Source organism: Bos taurus, chromosome 8, assembly GCF_002263795.3.
Source record: "Bos taurus isolate L1 Dominette 01449 registration number 42190680 breed Hereford chromosome 8, ARS-UCD2.0, whole genome shotgun sequence".
NCBI classification, from domain to species: domain Eukaryota; kingdom Metazoa; phylum Chordata; class Mammalia; order Artiodactyla; family Bovidae; genus Bos; species Bos taurus.
The window spans coordinates 64,982,666-65,004,354 of record NC_037335.1 but is presented as its reverse complement, the minus strand read 5'-3'; the positions used below and the strand labels follow the sequence as shown (position 1 = coordinate 65,004,354).

Below are 21,689 nucleotides of genomic sequence, written 5' to 3'. Positions count from 1 at the left end.
ACACATATGGACACCTTATCTTTGACAAAGGAGGCAAGAATATACAATGGATTAAAGACAATCTCTTTAACAAGTGGTGCTGGGAAAACTGGTCAACCACTTGTAAAAGAATGAAACTAGAACACTTTCTAACACCATACACAAAAATAAACTCAAAATGGATTAAAGATCTCAACATAAGACCAGAAACTATAAAACTCCTAGAGGAGAACATAGGCAAAACACTCTCTGACATACATCACAGCAGGATCCTCTATGACCCCACCTCCCAGAATATCGGAAATAAAAGCAAAAATAAACAAATGGGACCTAATTAACCTTAAAAGCTTCTGCACATCAAAGGAAACTATCAGCAAGGTGAAAAGACAGCCTTCAGAATGGGAGAAAATAATAGCAAATGAAGCAACCGACAAACAACTAATCTCAAAAATATACAAGCAACTCCTACAGCTCAACTCCAGAAAAATAAATGACCCAATCAAAAAATGGGCCAAAGAACTAAATAGACATTTCTCCAAAGAAGACATACAGATGGCTAACAAACACATGAAAAGATGCTCAACATCACTCATTATCAGAGAAATGCAAATCAAGACCACTATGAGGTACCATTTCACACCAGTCAGAATGGCTGCGATCCAAAAGTCTACAAATAATAAATGTTGGAGAGGGTGTGGAGAAAAGGGAACCCTCTTACACTGTTGGTGGGAATGCAAACTAGTACAGCCACTATGGAGAACAGTGTGGAGATTCCTTAAAAAACTGGAAATAGAACTGCCTTATGATCCAGCAATCCCACTGCTGGGCATACACACTGAGGAAACCAGAAGGGAAAGAGACACGTGTACCCCAATGTTCATCGCAGCACTGTTTATAATAGCCAGGACATGGAAGCAACCTAGATGTCCATCAGCAGATGAATGGATAAGAAAGCTGTGGTACATATACACAAGGGAGTATTACTCAGCCACTAAAAAGAATTCATTTGAATCAGTTCTAATGAGGTGGATGAAACTGGAGCCTATTATACAGAGTGAAGTAAGCCAGAAGGAAAAACACCAATACAGTATACTAACACATATATATGGAATTTAGAAAGATGATAACAATAACCCTGTGTACGAGACAGCAAAAGAGACACTGATGTATGGAACAGTCTTATGGACTCTGTGGGAGAGGGAGAGGGTGGGAAGATTTGGGAGAATGGCATTGAAACATGTAAAATATCATGTATGAAACGAGATGCCAGTCCAGGTTCAATGCACGATACTGGATGCTTGGGGCTAGTGCACTGGGACGACCCAGAGGGATGGTATGGGGAGGGAGGAGGGAGGAGGGTTCAGGATGGGGAACACATGTATACCTGTGATGGATTCATTTTGATATTTGGCAAAACTAATACAATTATGTAAAGTTTAAAAATAAAATAAAATTTAAAAAAAAAAAAAAAACAATCAGGTTTTGGAGCCAGGGAGTGATACAGGAGCCTCCTACTTTCTAGGTAAATAAAAAGAGGAAAACTGATCAGATGTAACATCTCTCAGATTGTATTCTAATTTGTAATTTATTTATTGTTGTCCTCAGATGCTTTGAGATATCATGGACTGAAGCTTGCCAGGCTCCACTGCCCATAAGATTCTCCTGGCAAGAATACTGCCATGTGTGCATGTTAAGTTGCTTCAGTCATGTCCGACATTTTGCGACCCTGGGGACTATGGACCACCAGGCTCCTCTGTCCATGGTATTCTCCAGGCAAGAATACTAGATTGGGTTGCCATGCCCTCCTGCAGAGGATCTTTCCAACCCAGGATCTGAACCCACGTCTCTTACATCTCGTGCACTGGCAGGTGAATTCTTTACCACTAGGGCCACCTGGGAAACCCAACATTAGAAAAACTAATATCATGGCATCCAGTCCCATCACTTCCTGGCAAATAAAAGGGGGAAAAAGTGGAAGCAGTGACAGATTTTATTTTCTTGGGCTCAAAAATCACTGTAAATGGTGACCACAGCCATGAAATTATGACGCTTACTCCTTAGAAGGAAGACTATGACAAACAGGGCTTCCCTGATAGCTCACATGGTAGATTCTACCTGCTATGTGGGGGACCTGGGTTCAATCCCTGGGTTGGGAATATCCCCTGGAGAAGGGAACAGCAACCCACTCTAGTATTCTTGCCTAGAGAATTCCATGGACAGAGGAGCCTGGCAGACCACAGTCCATGGGGTCGCAGAGTCAGACACAACTAAGTGACTAACATATGTGTGTGTGTGTGTGTGTGTGTATGACAAACCTAGACAGCATATTAAAAAGCAGTGCCATAACTTTTTCCAGTAGTTATATACAGATGTGAGAGTTGGACCATAAAGAAGGCTGAGCACCAAAGAATTGATGCTTTCAAACTGTGGTGCTGGAGAAGACTCTTGACAGACTCTTGGACTGCAAGGATATCAAACCAGTCAGTCTTAAGGGACCAGTCAGTCTTAAGGGACATCAACCCTGAATATCATTGGAAGGACTGATGCTGAAGTTGAAGATCCAATACTTTGGCCACCTGATGCAAAGAGCCAACTCAGTGGAAAAGACCCCACTCACTGGAAAAGACCCTGATGCTGGGAAAGATAGAAGACAAAAGGAGAAGGGGATGGCAGAGGATGAAATAGTTAGAAAGCATCACTGACTCAATGGACATCAATTTGAACAAATTCCAGGAGACAGTGGAAGACAGAGGAGCCTGGGCAGCTGCAGTCCATGGGGTTGCAAAGAGTTGGACACTACTTAGCAACTGAACAACAATTTATTTATACCTCATCTTTTCCATAAAGTTTTAAGGTGGCTTAGAACATGTATAAAATATAACAGGATGCATAAATTAAAAAGAGAAATTCAAAAGAAAAACAAGGGCAGTAATTACAAAATCAAGCCAGGAAAATTCAAAATTTAGGCTTTGGCAGTTAAAAAATTTATATTTAAGTATTCTAGTAAACTTCCCTGGTAGTGCAGCTGATAAAGAATCCGCCTGCAATGCAGGAGACCCCATTTCGATTCCTGGGTCAGGAAGATCCACTGGAGAGGGACAGGCTACCCACTCCAGTATTCTTGGGTTTCCCTGATGGCTCAGTCAGTAAAGAATCCGCCTGCAATGCGGGAGGCCTGGGTTTGATCCCTGGGTTAGGAAGATCCTTGGAGAAGGGAACAGCTACTCACTCCAGTATTCTGGCCTGGAGAATTCCACAGACAGAGGAGCCTGGCAGGCTACAGTCCATGGGGTCACCAAGAGTCAGACATGACAGCAACTTTCACTTTCTTTCACATTCTAGTAAACAACTCAAGCAGAGAAACTTTGTTAGTTATGCCATTCAGTATCTATAAGAATAAAAAAGATTAACTGCTTTGAAGTAGTACTAATTAAACCAATAATTTTTTTCAGGTTTCTTTATACATACATTGTTTAACGTAATCAACAATTATCAATTACATCCTTAGAGGAGCTATAATGACAGGTTTTACTGGCTCTTCCTTACAGTATCACTTCATAAAAATTAATGGTGTGACCCCCAATGCAGATTTTTATGGGAGATAGATCTGACATGCCCTCTGAAAACTAGAATGCCTCAGAAAGAAGCATGCCTGGCTAGGCTGCCCCTGTACCTGGAGATGAGGGAGAAGTACTCTGCAAATCAGGATGACATTCTCCTTAGGAAATATTTTAAAACTTATTTTTAATATGTGAACAAGTAGGTACTTGAAGCCTTTATGTTTCACACTATACAGCATAGCCTCTATTTTTTTTAATCCTATAAAATGTTCTGGAGAAAAGAATGGCAACCCACTCCAGTATTCTTGTCTGGAGAATTCCATGGGTAGAGGAGACTGATGGGCTACAGTCTACAGGGTCACAAAGAGTCAGACACGACTGAGCAACTAATACACATGAAATGTTTAGGATATGCATTTCCAGTCACACTCAGGGTCCAAGAATTCAGCATACTGAACTAGGAGGTATCCCTGGAAATTTATATATAATTTGCAAATCTACAATATCAGTACAAGGAAGTGAACTCAATTAACTGCATTAAAATACTACGATCAAGAATAAGACTTAGTACATTACCGCCAACAGTCATGGATCTGGTCAAAGAAGGCTGTAAAAAAGTTTCTTCATCATTAAATTGTTTCTTAAGTTCTTCTACAGATTCCAGATGGAGTTGGAGAAATTCTGCTGTTGCCGCTGATGCTTCTTCTTTAACAGGATCTATCATTCTCTTCAGAAGTCCTAGGTCATCCTTTCGCACTTTCAAGCAAAGCTTCTCCATTTCTCGGATATTGGAGCGGAGTTGCTGTAAAAGAAAAAAAAATCGTTAAAGCTACCATCTCTTAATATAAAATATCTTTACATTCAGAGCCAATCTGTGATAATGGCTTTGAATGGAAATGATTACAAGTATTCTTTAGAGCAGACAGTATTAATTAGTACTTTTCTATTTTTTATATCTCTGGCCAAATCCAGCTTCTTTAGAACTCACATCCTCATATTCTGAATTTAGCATTTATCCTTCATTAAATGTAATTATTACAAAGGTAACAAATATTCTTCATAAAAAATGAAACACTGCAGAAACACATCAAGAAAAACAATGATTTCCTCACTTCATCAAGCCTACCACTTCTTTTAACCCAGTCTTTCTGCATACTTCAATCTGCTCATAGAAATATTAGCATATATAGACCTTTTCACAAAAAATGAATTGTAGATTATGCAGAATAATCTATAACTGACAAACTTTCACTCCCCAACTTAACAATATCATAATGGATATCCTTCCTGGTCAATGACTGTACCATATTCCATTGTATTGATATAATTTACTCAGTCACTCTTCCAGTGATCAATAGTCTTTCATGTCGTTTCCAGTTTTTAGCTATTACAAACTATGAAACAAATGGACTAGACTATAAATCCTGATCGCAGGAGACATGAGTTTGATCCCTGGGTCAGGAAGATCCCCTCAAGAAGGGAATGGATACCCACTCCAGTATCCTTGCTGGGATAATCCCATGGACAGAGGAGCCTGGCAGGCACAGTCCATGGGGTCACAAAGAGTCAGACATGACTGAGGATGCATGCACATAAATCCTAATAAATAGTAACAGTATATATTAGTATTCTAGTATATAGTATTATACTATATTTTGTAGGAATGATTCCCCAAAGTTAGACTACTTATTCAGAGGATAATACGCATTTTTATTTCAAAAACTATTACCAGTTTTTCCCTGAAAGGCTTAACAATTCACACTACCACTAATGTCTGAGTTTCCATTTCCCCATATACTGCCAGTACTATGTGTTATCTCGCTGTTTTATTTGAATTTCTGAGTGAAGTTGTTAGATTTTTATGAAATGCTTTTCTCTCTTTTAAAAATCGCCTATTGGCATAATCATAAATTTTCCTCTAATGTGTTGATATAATGAATTATGGGCAAATTTCATGGTATAGAGCCATTTGAATATTTCTGAGATAGACCCTCCCTGGTCAATACATACAATTTTTTAATACACTGTGGGATTCAATTTGCTAATACTTTATTTGAAATTTTAGTACGTGTGGAGTATGTGAATGTGTATATGTGTGCACAAATTCATACATGACCAGTGTGTGTGTCTATACTAACTTCACTAGGTTTAAACTCACTCTAACAGGCTGTGCTACCTTCATAAAATAAACCAGGGAGCTTTTAATCTTTTTCAATGGTCTATACTTGGAAAACATAAAATTCAATTTTTCTTTTACAATTAAACAGAACTTGTAAGAATGATCTATTTGTGCATGTGTGCTCAGTAGCTCAATTGTGCCTGACTCTTTGCAACTCCATGGACTATAGCCTGCCAGGCTCCTCTGTCCATGGAATTTCCCAGGCAAGAATACTGGAATGATCTATATATGATGCTTATTTTTATTTTTTTATTTTTTTAAATTTTATTTTATTTTTAAACTTTACAATATTGTATTGGTTTTGCCAAATATCGAAATGAATCCGCCACAGGTATACATGTGTTCCCCATCCTGAACCCTCCTCCTTCCTCCCTCCCCCTACCATCCCTTGCAGATCTCTATTCATATATTTTAAGTTATTTTCCCCTAATGTACTTTCACAGACATGAATGCAAATCCTGCATAGTAGACAGAACAAAAAGTATTGATTCCTTTAATGTTTCAAGTGCCTACTTTCAGTGAGGTGATATAGTCCATATAATTACATTTCACATTATTACACACAGAGAAATCAAAACAAAATTTGTTCAGGATTTACTTAATTATCTACCAGCAAAGCTGAGGTTAAAACCCAGGTATTCGTATAAGTGAGCAACCTTTCCATTAAACTATAAACATAATTCCTAGCTATTTGACACCTTAATACAATCTAAAGTATCTATTGCACTATATTAAAATTAAAGCCAATCCTGAAAAAAAAAAAAAACAGTTTAGCTACACTAAAGCATCTTATAAGATTTTCTGGGTGAATCAAAAAGTTGTACCTCTATCCTATCATGACTTTATATTTCTTTTATATCCACTCTTACCTTTCCAATGTGAACTGGAAAAACTAAAGATACGTGATATTAAGCATTTTACATGTAAAAATCATAGAACTCTAAGGGGCTTATAAGATCATCCATTCAACCTCACAATTTTACAGTAAGGAAACCAGAGCCCAATTGAATACAGTGGCAGAATTAGGATTAGGTCCAGTTCTCAAGCCCTGGAACAATATTGTTCACCACATACCACCTCTTGGCTGTGTGATTCTTTCCTACACTACAGTTACAAAGCTTGGTTAAATGCTACATGGTTCACAGAAGTATGTTAGGTAATATTAGTTTGGAGAAGCTTCAGGAAGTTTCTGCAGCTAATGAGCATTTGCCTGTGACATATTCTCTCTCTTCTACAGAATTTGTATGATGTTACATCCCCAGCCAAAAATACAGTGTCAGACTTTAAGAATTCTGTTACTATGGGTGAAGGGAAAATGTTAAGGGGGACGTTTTTAAAAATCCAATATGACTGGGTAAGGTGTGCTGTAACTTCATAATTTTAAGACAGTTGTTTTTTTTAAAAAAAAAGAATGAAAAGAAAGGCATGTGAATAAGGATGAACACAAAAGAGTGATGTGAAAGAAGAACCATGTATGTAAGAGCCCAGAATGAGCGGAGGCTGGTGAAAAATGTTAAGAATGATAAAAAAGATTTAAAAAACATGTAGAGCAAGAGGAACAAGAAAGAAGGTTTAGGCCTACTGCTTGGGGCAGATGGTATAATGTTAGCAGATGATACAGAGAAAGCAGAACTACTTAGCTCCTATTTTGCTTTTGATTCTCCATTAAGAATATTCAAAACTGAAAGGGGCATAAGAAACATGCTCAAAGGAAACTTGAAACATCTCACTGTAAGGATCTATACAGGCTTCATGACAGAGGTGAAATTTGAGCCATTCTTGATGACTAATATTAAAAAATAGAATAAATCAGAAAAAGATAAAGGTGGAGTGGAAATACTGTATTTCATCAATTTTAGGGCACATCTTTCCAACATCTCTGAAACTGGAATATATCTTAAAAAGAGATGGTTTAAAAAAAAGCATATTTAACTGGCAGCACTTTATCCCTCTTAGAGGAAAATACTGGTCTATCTTACAAGCAAAGTTGCCTTAGATTTAATTTGCTCCCTGAGGTTCTACAGTACCTACTCCAATCAGAGTAGAAGCATAGATACCAAACGTATTTTTAAAAAAAAGGGGGGGGGGTGGGCAGGAATCCTAAATCCTGACTAATCAGCTCACAAATATTTCAAGTCAAAATTTAAGTTTAAATTCCTCTGAATTCCTAATAACCTAAAAAGAATTTATCTCCTAATCACATTCATTTTAGAGTCTACTCTTCTTAAGATACCTGGCCTTGCTTCTGTCTAATCTTTTCTGTTTTTCCTATTTTTTATCTACTATCCTCATTTCTCCCTATATCTTCCTCATTCCCTCTCTTTTCTACTGCCTTTCCCTTGTAATTTTTCTTTAAAAAAATTAAAAAGTAGCTCAAGTATCCTGTATTTCTCCTAGTATTAATAAAAGCCATATATTACTTCTACCAGTTCCATGCCTGACTTTCTTTGTATTTATGCTACCTATGGAACTGGGACAGACTCTCTGTAGAGCAGTTTCTTTCCAAATGTGGTCTGACATCTACTGAATCAGAATCTTTAAAGTGAGTCCCAGAAATCTGTGTTCTCAACAAGCTCTGCATCATCACTGCTGACCAAGTTTCTATAAAAGCCAAGTTAATGTTCTTCATTGAATTATTAGAGTAGTAACAATTTCAACTTTTCACTTAGTTTCAAAATTTGATCACAAACTCTTTCTTATTCTTAACAATTTCTTATTCCAAATAATAAAACCGTTAAACCTATTCTTTTGCTTTGGCCAACCCCAGTACCTGCAGTTTCAAAACATAACAGATAGACTTCTGTCTCTGCAGAGTTTGTCAAACAGAGTACTGAAGAGGAAAGAGCTGTACAGAAAAAGAACGCTGGAGATATGAAGAAGGGTAATCCTCGAGTATTTGACAAAGAACTGATTAGAACATTTATGTGGGGAAACCATCCAAGGCTGGAGAAAAAAACCATCTAAAAAGATTAGAAGCAACAGTGCTCAGCACTCATTCAAAGCTGCCAAGTGTCCCACCAGATAAACTGGAAAAACTCTTAATTCATAGGGCATTTGGTAGAATACTCAGAAAGGTTTTTACTTCAGTCATGGAAAAATAAGTAGCCCTAGACCAAGCATTGTTCCAATCAAGCTTTTAATAAAACATAAAGTAAGGATCAGAGAAGGCAATGGTACCCCACTCCAGTACTCTTGCCTGGAAAATCCCCTGGATGGAGGAGCCTGGTGGGCTGTAGTCCATGGGGTCGGTAGAGTCAGACACGACTGAGCAACTTCACTTTCACTTTTCACTTTCATGCACTGGAGAAGGAAATGGCAACCCACTCCAGTGTTCTTGCCTGGAGAATCCCAGGGACGGGGAAGCCTGGTGGGCTGCCGTCTCTGGGGTCGCACAGAGTCGGACACGACTGAAGCGACTTAGCAGCAGCAGCAGCAAAGTAAGGATCCTTTTGATCCAAAAGGATCAAACTCTTTCCAAGTAACCTATGTGCCATAACAAAGCTCAAAGGAGTTACAGGAATATAAAATTATCTAGCATCCAGTCATGAAAAGGTAACCCAAGCAAAGACTATTATACATACAAAGAGGGAGAAAAACATGGCCAATAAAGACAATAATAATCAGGTGAAACTGACCCAGAAATTACAATTAGCAGAGAAGCATATAGAAAGTATTATAATTGTATTTCATGTGTTTAAAAAGTTAAGTAGAGACATGGAAGATATTAATCCCAAATCAAAATTCTAGAATAGAAAATTATAATAAGAGATGAAAAATACACTGAATAGATTAACAGTAGATTAGACATGGCTGCTACTAATACTAGTGAACATGAAGGCATAGAAATAGAAAATATATAAAATGAAACACACACAGAAAACAGGATGCAAAAAATTTAAAAGAGCATCAGTGAGCTGTGAGCTAACTTCAAGTAGCATAGTATATATATAATTAGAGTCTCTGAAGGAGAACAGAGGTAGGAAGGGACAGAAAACTATTTTAAGACATAATGGCAAAAAAATTTCCAAATTTGATGCAAACTATAAAATAGGAGATGCAAGAAGCTCAACAAATTTTAAGCACAATAAAAATGAAGAAAACTCCACCAAGGCTCATTATAATCAAAGCGATCAAAACCACAGATAAAATGAATGCTGTGAAAGTACCGAGAGAAAAGGCACATGTTACATATAGAGGAATAAAGATAAAAATAAAACAGATTTATCACTGAAAACAATGCAACTGAAAAGACAGTTGAACATCTTTGAAGTACTGCAGGAAAAACACAATGCAGAATTCTATATACAGCAAAATTCCTTTTGAAAACAAAGGCCAGATGAAGACTCTTCAGATATATACACAAAGGTATTTAACAACAGCAAAACTGCACTCTAAAAAAATGTTAAAGGAAGCCTTTCAGGCAAAAGGAAAATTATACCATATAAAAATATGGGCTTAGTTTTGGCCACAGCAATCAGAGCAGAAAAAGAAATAAAAGGAATCCAGATTGGAAAAGAAGAAGTAAAACTCTCACTGTTTGCAGATGACATGATCCTCTACATAGAAAACCCTAAAGACTCCACCAGAAAATTACTAGAGCTAATCAATGAATATAGTGAAGTTGCAGGATATAAAATCAACACACAGAAATCCCTTGCATTCCTATACACTAATAATGAGAAAACAGAAAGAGAAATTAAGGAAACAATTCCATTCACCATTGCAACGAAAAGAATAAAATACTTAGGAATATATCTACCTAAAGAAACAAAAGACCTATATAGAGAAAACTAAAAAACACTGGTGGAAGAAATCAAAGAGGACACTAATAGACGGAGAAATATATCATGTTCATGGATTGGAGAATCAATATAGTGAAAATGAATATATTGCCCAAAGCAATCTATAGATTCAATGCAATCCCTATCAAGCTACCAACAGTATTTTTCACAGAGCTAGAACAAATAATTTCACAATTTGTATGGAAATACTAAAAACCTTGAATAGCCAAAGCAATCTTGAGAAAGAAGAATGGAACTGGAGGAATCAACCTGCCTTACTTCAGGCTCCGCTACAAAGCCACAATCATCAAGACAGTATGGTACTGGCACAAAGACAGAAATATAGATCAATGGAACAAAACAGAAAGCCCAGAGATAAAACCACGCACCTATGGACACCTTATCTTTGACAAAGGAGGCAAGAATATACAATGGAGAAAAAACAATCTCTTTAATGAGTGGTGCTGGGAAAACTGGTCAACTACATGTAAAAGAATGAAATTAGAACACTTTCTAACACCATACACAAAAATAAACTCAAAATCGATTAAAGATCTCAACGTAAGACCAGAAACTATAAAACTCCTAGAGGAGAACATAGGCAAAACACTCTCTGACATACATCACAGCAGGATCCTCTATGACCCACCTCCCAGAATATTGGAAATAAAAGCAAAAATAAACAAATGGGACCTAATTAAAAGCTTCTGCACAACAAAGGAAACTATAAGCAAGGTGAAAAGACAGCCTTCAGAATGGGAGAAAATAATAGTAAATGAAGCAATGGACAAATAATTAATATCAAAAATACACAAGCAACTCCTACAGCTCAATTCCAGAAAAATAAATGACCCAATCAAAAAATAGGCCAAAGACCTAAACAGACATTTCTCCAAAGAAGACATACAGATGGCTAACAAACACATTAAAAGATGCTCAAAATCACTCATTATCAGAGAAATGCAAATCAAAACTACAGTGAGGTTTCACACCATTTCACACCAGTCAGAATGGCTGCGATCCAAAAGTCTACAAGCAATAAATGCTGGAGAGGGTGTAGAGAAAAAGGAACCCTCTTACACTGTTGGTGGGAATGCAAACTAGTACAGCCACTATGGAGAACAGTGTGGCGATTCCTTAAAAAATTGGAAATAGAACTGCCATACGACCCAGCAATCCCACTGCTGGGCATACACACCAAGGAAACCAGAATTGAAAGAAACACGTGTACCCCAATGTTCATCACAGCACTGCTTATCATAGCCAGTACATGGAAGCCACCTAGATATCCATCAGCAGACGAATGGATAAGAAAGCTGTGGTACATATACACAAGGGAGTATTACTCAGCCACTAAAAAGAATTCATTTGAATCAGTTCTAATGAGGTGGATGAAACTGGAGCCTATTATACAGAGTGAAGTAAGCCAGAAAGAAAAACACCAATACAGTATACTAATGTATATATATGGAATTTAGAAAGATGGTAACAATAACCCTGTATGAGAGACAGCAAAAGAGACACAGATGTATAGAACAGTCTTTTGGACTCTGTGGGAGAAGGTGAGAGTGGGATGATTTGGGAGAATGGCATTGAAACATGTATAGTATCATATGTGAAACGAATCGCCAGTCCAGGCTCAATGCATGATACAGGATGCTCAGGGCTGGTGCACTGGGATGACCCAGAGGGATGGTATGGGGAGGGAAGTGGGAGGAGGGTTCAGGATGGGGAACACGTGTACACCCGTGGCAGATTCATGTTGATGTATGGCAAAACCAATAAAATGTAAAGTAATTAGCCTCCAATTAAAATAAATAAATTTATATTTAAAAAGCTTTTAATAAAATAAAAATATGGGTTTACATAAAGGCATTAAGCACACCAAAAATGGAAATAACAGAAGTAAATAAATAAGATTCCCCACCCCCACTTAATATCTAAATCACTTGAAAAAGATAACTATTTAAACATTATGAAATATATAACATATGTATCAGTATAAGTAAAATATATGACAACAGCAGCATAAAGACTGGGAGGGGAGGCCATCATTTAAAAATCTACAAACATGCTGGACAAGATGTGGAGAAAAGAGAACTTGCCTACACTGTTAGTGGGAATGTAAATTGGTGCAGCCACTATGGAGAACAGTATGGAGATTCAGTTTCTGTTTTGTATCAAATTCAGTTCAGTTCAGTCGCTCAGTCATGTCCGACTCTTTGCAACCCCATGAACTGCAGCATGCCAGGCCTCCCTGTCCATCACCAACTCCCGGAACTCACTCAAACCCATGTCCATCGAGTTGGTGATGCCATCCAGCCATCTCATCCTCTGTCATCCCCTTCTCCTCCTGCCCTCAATCTTTCCCAGCATCAGGGTCTTTTCAAATGAGTCAGCTCTTTGCATCAGATGGCCAAAGTATTGAAGTTTCAGCTTCAACATCAGTCCTTCCAATGAACACCCAGGACTGATCTCCTTTAGGATGGACTGGTTGGATGTCCTTGCAGTCCAAGGGACTCTAAAGAGTCTTCTCCAACACCACAGTTCAAAGACATGGAAGCAACCTAGATGTCCATCAGCAGATGAATGGATAAGAAAGCTGTGGTACATATACACAATGGAGTATTACTCAGCCATTAAAAAGAATACATTTGAATCAGTTCTAATGAGGTGGATGAAACTGGAGCCTATTATACAGAGTGAAGTAAGCCAGAAGGAAAAACATAAATACAGTATACTAACGCATATATATGGAATTTAGAAAGATGGTAACAATAACCCGGTGTACGAGACAGCAAAAGAGACACTGATGTATAGAACAGTCTTATGGACTCTGTGGGAGAGGGAGAGGGTGGGAAGATTTGGGAGAATGGCAATGAAACATGTAAAATATCATGTAGGAAACGAGTTGCCAGTCCAGGTTCGATGCACGATGCTGGATGCTTGGGGCTGGTGCACTGGGACGGCCCAGAGGGATGGTATGGGGAGGGAGGAGGGAGGAGGGTTCGGGATGGGGAACACATGTATACCTGTGGTGGATTCATTTTGATATTTGGCAAAACTAATACAATTATGTAAAGTTTAAAAATAAAATAAAATTGGAAGAATAAAAAAAAAAATAAAATAAAATAAAATAGAATTAAAAAAAAAAAAAAAAAGCATCAATTCTTCGGTGCTCAGCTTTCTTTATAGTCCAACTCTCACATCCATACATGACCACTGGAAAAACCATAGCCTCAACTAGACGTATTGAATTGACTCAGTATTTCTCATTCCATTTATCTTCTTTCTCGTCTTGCTAGCTATAACTTTGTTATTTTAGGGTTTATAGTACACTGATTATAGTTTATCTTCAAGTAAGATTCTACTACTTAAGAAATTTACAATGTAAATATCATTAGTCAAATGAAATTAAAATGACAATGAGATTCCACTACAGACCTATAAAAAGTGGCTAAAATTAAAAAGGTTAAACATATCAAGTGTTGGCAAGCATATGAAGGAACTGGTAGGAGTTTAAAGTGCTACAATTATTTTGGAAAACAGTTTGGCGGTTCTTAAAAAGGTAAAGAATATGACCCAGTCATTCTATTCATAAGTATTTATCCAAGAGAAATAAAATTCTTTGTACATACAAAGTCTTACATTCAAACATTCATAGTAGACTTATTTGTAGTAGCCAAAAACTAGAAATACCGAAATGTCCATTAACAGATGAATAGATAAACAAACTGTGGTAGATCCATACAATATAGTATCTACTCAACAATCAAAAGTGGTGAAGTTTATTTGTGTCGAACTGTCCTAGGGTCAGCAGCATTGGGACCAGGAGGCCAGATAACCACGTCAGCTGCAACTGTGGATGCAGCCAATGTGGCCCCCTTGTCGGGGCCCAAAGAAATGAGTTTGGAGAAACCAAAGAACTAGAGAGGACTGGAGAAAGAAGGAGGATCTAGAAGAACAGCGAAAATTGGGCAATGCCCCTGCAGAAGTTGATGAGAAAGGAAAAGATATCAATCCTCATATTCCTCAGTTTATTTTTTCAGTGCCATGGTATGTTGATCCATCAAAAATGCCTACTCTAAAGCACCAGAGACCACAGCCAGAGAAACAAAAGCAGTATAGGCCCATCTGGAGAATGGTACAAGAGGGGTGTAAAAGAGAATTCCATAACTACTAAATATCAAAAAGGAAAATGTGAAAACTGTAGAGCCATGACACACAAAAAGAAAGACTGTTTTGAGAGACCTAGGTGAGTTGGAGCAAAATTTACGGACACTAATATAGCTCCAGATGAACATGTCCAGCCTCAGCTAATGTTTGACTACGATGGGAAGAGCGATCAGTGGAATGGCTACAATCCAGAAGAACATATGAAAATTGTAGAAGAGTTTATTTTGGGGGGCTCCAAAATCACCACAGATGGTGACTACAGCCAGGAAATTAAAAGACACTTACTCCTTGGAAGGAAAGTTATGACCAACCTAGATAGTATATTGAAAAGCAGAAATATTGCTTTGCCAACAAAGGTCCGTCTAGTCAAGGCTATGGTTTTTCCAGTGGTCATGTATGGATGTGAGAGTTGGACTATAAAGAAAGCTGAGCACCGAAGAATTGATGCTTTTGAACTGTGGTGTTGGAGAAGACTCTTGAGAGTCCCTTGGACTGCAAGGACATCCAACCAGTCCATTCTAAAGGAGATTAGTCCTTGGTGTTCACTGGAAGGACTGATGCTGAAGCTGAAACTCCAATACTTTGGCCACCTCATGTGAAGAGTTGACTCATTGGAAAAGACCCTGATGCTGGGAGGGATTGGGGGCAGGAGGAGAAGGGGACGACAGAGGATGAGATGGTTGGATGGCATCACCGACTCAACGGACATGGCTTTGGGTAGACTTTGGGAGTTGGTGATGGACAAGGAGGCCTGGAGTACTGCAGTTCATGGGGTTACAAAGAGCTGGACACAACTGAGTGACTAAACTCAACTGAACTGAAGCCAAAGTTGACCTAGCAAAGTGAACGCTGAACGCCCAAAATCTTCAAGAATTAGCCTCAGAAAAATTAGTGGAACAGGCTAATTCTCTAAAACATCAGTGGGGAGAAGAAGAAATGAATTCTCAGATGGAAAAAGATCATAACAGTGAAGATGAGGATGAAGATAAATACGCAGATGATATTGACATGCCTGGACAGAATTTTGACTTTAAGAGATGAATTACTGTCAGAATCTCAGGATTCGAGAATGTATTGCAAAATATTTGTGAAATTCAGATCCAAATTCTACTTACTGTGATCCCAAAACTGGAGCAATGAGAGAAAATCCCTTTGTGAATTCAGGAAAGAATCCAGATGAAGTCAGCTATGCAGGAGATAACTTCATTAGATACACAGGTGATACCATTTCAATGGCTCAGACCCAACTGTTTGCTTGGGAAGCCCAAGACAAGGGGTGTGAAGTGCATCTACAAGCAGAGCCTACAAAACTAGAGCTCTTGTATGCGTCCTTCAAAGTCAAGAAAGAAGACTTCAAAGAACAGCAGAAAGAAAGCATCCTGTAAAAGCATGGCAGTCAAGAACACTTGGATGCTCCTCCAGCCAAATTGCTTTTAGCTCAGACTGAAGACTATGTGGAATACTCACACTGCTGCTGCTGCTGCTAAGTCACTTCAGTTGTGTCCGACTCTGTGCAACCCCATAGATGGCAGCCCACCAGGCTCCCTCGCCCCTGGCATTCTCCAGGCAAGAACACTGGAGTGGGTTGCCATTTCCTTCTCCAATGCATGAAAGTGAAAAGTGAAAGTGAAGTCACTCAGTTGTGTCGACTCTTCGCGACCCCATGGACTTCAGCCTTCCAGGCTCCTCCATCCATGGGATTCTCCAGGCAAGAGTATTGGAGCGGGGTGCCATTGCCTTCTCCACTCAAGGCACTGGACAGTCATAAAAGGACAGGAGTGAGCTGTCACCTGCTCCAAGTACGAGGAAGATGTGAAGATCAACAATCATACACATATCTGGGAATCTTACTGGAAAGAAGGCCAATGGGGATACAAATGCTGTCATTCTTTTTTCAAGTATTCCTATTGTACTGCAGAAGCTGGGAATGAGATTGCTAATTCAGAGGAATGTACTATAAATGATGCAACTGGAGAAGAATCTGTGAAAAAAACTTCAAACCCTCATGGAGACGCATCAGGAAAAACTAAAAGAGGAGAAAAAGAAGAAGAAAAAGGCACTGAATGCAGAGAAGGCCCATCTTCTTCACGTCAAGGAGATCATGCAGATCGATGAGAGGAAGCGACCTTACAACAGCATATATGAAACTCAGGAACCCACTTGAAGAGGAAATGGAGGCCTACAGAATGAAACGTCAGAGGCCAGATGACCCCATGGCCTCCTTCCTTGGACAGTAGTAACTCGTCACTGATGGTGACCCAAGATAGACTCTACTGATACATTCTTTTAGATTCTTGCTGTTGATTATCAATGGAAAAATCCATATCTATTCTCGTTAAAGTCAGGAAGCAAGGAAACTGCCTGACCTTAATAAAGCATCCAGAAGTCTCATAGTAAATTCTTTCCTTTACACAGTGAAGAACAAAGAAGAAATAAAGTGGTACATTAAGTGCAGGTTAAGATTTTATTTGAGATTTTATATTAGTGATGTGGCAAAAGGTCTTAGTTCTCCACCTATCATGAATATCTTCTCAACATTTATTTATTGTTTCAAACTTTATTTCCTCAGTTTTTATGGCCCTTTATGTAGTGTTAGGACTCATTATGAAGGCAATTAGTTACTCTTTCTTGAAACAAGGACTTCATTTTTTTTAATTAGTAGTAACTATAACTGTAGTTGTTTGATAATCATTTCTTTTTGCCTTCTCAGATTTTTCTGATCTGAAGCTGATAACCTATCTTGAGCTTTGGGTTACTGGAAGGAAATCTGTAGAACATGTGAATAACTTTATCCCTGATGTCAATCTGTGTAGTAACAATTCTGTTTTTCCACTTGGTTATAAAATTTTGATTTTCAAAATATTTCCTTGTATCTTATACTCAGAACTAAATGTGTTAGCCTTCGAATGGGGAAAAAAAAATGTTTTTCACCCTTGAGTCACTGATCAGTCCTAAGTCTTTTACAATTCTGGACAGGGGTATTCAGACACCGAAACCCTCTCCTTTATCACAGAGGATATGGTTTGTGATACTAATTACTATTTTAATTGTGACTGCCTTTATATAACAATCATGAATATTACATTTTTTAAAGATTGTAGAGTATCTGTTGTACCTAATCTTTATAGCCAGCAGGTGTCTCTTGGTAAAATTTGCTCAAAGTGAAACCTGAAGTTGAAGGTTTCTTCAAAATATTACAAGTATAGCCTGTAGGGCTATTAGTGACTGAGAATGACATGATTTTTTAGCTTCTTCTAATAACACGTGAAGATAATACTGACAGAATGGGATCAGTGAAAACAACCTGTTTAAAACCCCTGACACAATGTATACATTGACTTTGAACAGTTCACTGGCTTTTCCAAACTACCAAAACCCACTAGAATATTGCATTAAATTAACATCTCAAAAATACTGCTGATGGCAAAGTAACTATATCAAACTGTCAAGTACTGTGGATATACATTGAATCTAAATTCAGACCAGTATGAAATTAAAACAGTGATGCAAACAGATCTAATTCTTACCTACTTTAAGAATGTCAAATTTTATGTTTTCATATTCCTACCTTAATATAGGCTGGTTCAACATAAAATCTGATATTAGTGTCTATTTTGTATTTTATTTATCTTTTGTTAATAAAGATATATAATTGAAAATAAAAACAAAAGTGGTTAAGTACTGATACACAATACAACATGGATGAACTTCAAAATATACATGCAAAGTGAAAGTGAAAGAAACCAGACAAAAAAGAAGTATATACTATATGCTTCTATTTATAGAACATTCTAGAAAATTCAAACTAATGCATCATGACAAAAAGCAGGTCAGTGGTTGCTCGGGTAGTAGGAGTGTATGTGCATGTGGGAGGATGGAGGAGGAGGAAGTCAGAAGGAGGGTTACCAGGGGGTATAAGGAAACTTTTGGGAGCAATAGATATATTTTCATTATCTGGATTCTGGTGAAGGGGTCACGGTATCTTGATTGTGGGGACGGTCTCATGGTGTGTATATATATCAAAACTTATCAAATTGTATACTTTATCAAATGTCAATTATACCACAAGAAAGCTATTTGGAAAAAAAGCAGAAACAAAGATGCAAAACAATATCATATATTATTTATATATGCTGCTGACAAGTCCTCAGTTGTGTCCAACTCTCTGCAGCCCCGTGGACTGCAGCCCTCCAGGCTCCTCTGTCCATGGGATTTTTCCAAGCAAGAATACTGGAGTGGGTTGCCATTTCCTTCTCCAGGTATTTATATACAGTTATATGCAGAAAAATGGCAAATACTTAAAACAAGGGAAAAGATTTCCTTCAGATGCAGACAGGAACAAAGTAAATGGAATCAAGGAAGGGTACACAACTGACTTCAGTGGTATTTCTAAATTTTTCTCTCAAAAAAAATGGGAAGAAATTGGGGCAAAATGTTAAGAGTTGACAAAGTTAAGTGATGAGTACATAAATGTTATATTTTCGTTATTTCCTTTCCTACATTTTTATATATTTGAGATGTGTATAACTTCTCAAAATGGTGTTTCAATGTTAAATTTGTTGTCAGGATAGTTCCTTATTCCTCTGTCAAGCTTTTAAGTCCAGAACCATTTCCCAGGGCTACAGAAAGTATATAAAAATTAACATACCAGGCCTCTGACATTCTACACAAATTGTCTGTACATGAGTGTTTCTGCATTTTTCTAAAAAGCAGACCCATAGTACCCTGATTATTTTATTAGCCACCTATCTGGCATTCTTGCTTCAAACCTTGATCCCATAGAATCTATCCTGCTCATAATAGTCAAGGTGATCTTTTAAATCATATCACATTATCATAGGCTCAGAACTTTAAGTTACCACATCCTGCAAGGCCTTCCCTAATTAGAGACAGCTGATCTCTCTGACCTCATCTCTTGGGCTCACATCAACCACACTAACCTCCTTATTACTCCCTGAATATGCCACACATCCTCTCACCTCAGAGTCTTCACATTGGGTTTCCCTTATGCCTTTACTTCCTTCAGGTCTCAGCTCAAATTTCATTAGAAACCTTCCACAACCATCCTTTATACAAAAGAACACTCATCATCTCCAGCAATTTTTGTTCCTTTTAACCAGCCTTTGCTTTTACTTCAAGGTACTTACAATCATCTAAATATTTATTTTAAAAATATGTCTGTTTTCTTCATTTCTACCCCCAACATATAAGTTCAATGAGAAAAGAATTTTCTTCTGTTTTGCTCACAGCTGTATCTCCAGTGGCTTGAACAGTATCTGTGGTAGTGGTTTAGTGGCTAAGTCATGTCTTGTAACTGCATGGACTGTAGCCTGCCAGGCTCCTCTGTCCATGGGATTTCCCAGGCAAGAATACTGGAGTGAGTTGCCATTTCCTTCTCCAAGGGATCTTTCCAACCTAGGGATTGAACCCGAGTCTCCTGCATTACAGGTGGATTCTTTACCACTGAGCCACCAGGGAAGCCCTGGAATAGTATCTAGGACATAGTAAATATTCAAGTATTTCTGTTCTCCTAATAATCAGGTTCTCCCAATAATCTCCTGAAAATATAATAAATAATAGTATGCCAAGTTCTGAAAATATGCAAAACTATCAAGTTTGATAAATGGTACTATAATCAAAGAAATAAGTTTTTTAAAAAAGTATACCAACTCAGTAATTAAAACATTTTGCAGTAAGCAAGTAGTAGTAAACTGCAAACTATGGCCAAATTTTCAGTAAAGTAAAGGTGACATCTCTCTCTCTCTAGTTCTGCATCTAAATTTAGTAACTAGTTACGGCTTTTTCCCTTCTCCCAGAAATATCCTGAAATTTCTGTCTATAGATTAAAAGATATATTTAAATGTATACTTATCTATACTGATAATTGTAAAAAGTAATTATTCTGAGTTAATTAAAATTCTGAAAAATGGCTAATTATGTATTTAATGATTAAAACAAGAGAGGCTATGCATATATTTGCCTTTGTTAAATATTGATTTAAGGATTTCTAATGTGTTTTTACAACATGTAATTTTGAGAGCAAATTGTACACAGCAGAAAACATTTGGTATCATAATAATTAATCTGATTTCTTTACAAACATAAAGCACAAGTCCACTGGGAAACATTTAAACAACTTAGAGTAAACACATTCTAGATGTCATACAATTTATTATTAAGGACCCCAGAGCCATAACTATTTAATTAAAACAAATCTGGACTATCCCTTGCTTGTATTACCTAACTATTACATTAAGGTATTAATAGTAGTTAATGACTTCACACGTATTTCAGTATCAAAAGGCACCAAAAAGATTACATATAGCTTAAAATACATTACATGAACCACCAAAAGGAATAAAAACCAAAGGAGAAAAGGGCCTCCATTCATTTACTCAACAAATATATAATAAAGACCTACTATGTATTAAGTGCAGTATTCCTGAGAATATTCCTGGATTAGTCCATCTACCTGAGTTAATATTAAAAATAATTCCAGATTGGACCCCTGTCCTTCAACTTATGACAGTCTTGTGCTTTAGACAAACACCAGTTTCTCTATTCTTCAGCCTTCTTTAATCTGAAAAATGAGAATAATACTGCCCTTATCCAGCATCCAAATAGCTGGCATTCTATCGCTTACTGGTCTCCAGAATATATTTGACAATTAGTCACATACTGACTTATGATACTTCTTTTCCTAAAGCTTTAAATTATTATTTAATATAATTGGACATAAGATCTATATATGAAAATTAACTATATTTCTATATATACCACCAAAAGTTAGAAAACATAATTTAAAAGAAGGACAATGTTTCACACCTCCCTCAAACACAAAGACACACCCTAAAACAATAAAGTATTTAAGAACAAATTAATGAAGTAGATTGAAATAGACAAAATTAAGTGTAAGTCCTGTATTCCGGTCACCTGTTGCTGCATAACAAATTCCTCCTAAAACCACCACTTAATTTTGCTAATGATTTTGCAGACCAGACATTGAAGAAATCA

At 37.4% G+C, this 21,689-nt stretch overlaps 1 protein-coding gene and 1 pseudogene across 5 annotated transcripts in view; one reads left to right on the top strand and one right to left on the bottom strand.

The window, feature by feature from the left end:
• STX17 (syntaxin 17) overlaps window positions 1–21,689 on the bottom strand; it is an 88,326-nt gene that overhangs the window by 37,181 nt on the left and 29,456 nt on the right. For all 5 annotated transcript variants that reach the window (XR_009495475.1, XM_005210210.5, XM_005210212.5 and 2 more), the window contains one exon: window positions 4,116–4,341. Coding sequence is in view for 4 of the 5 variants with exons in the window: in XM_005210210.5 (XP_005210267.1) it covers window positions 4,116–4,341 (226 nt within the window). In the remaining variant the exon portion in view is untranslated. The remainder of the gene's footprint in view (window positions 1–4,115; window positions 4,342–21,689) is intronic.
• Window positions 12,356–17,010, top strand: LOC132346036 (pre-mRNA-splicing factor SLU7-like; annotated as a pseudogene).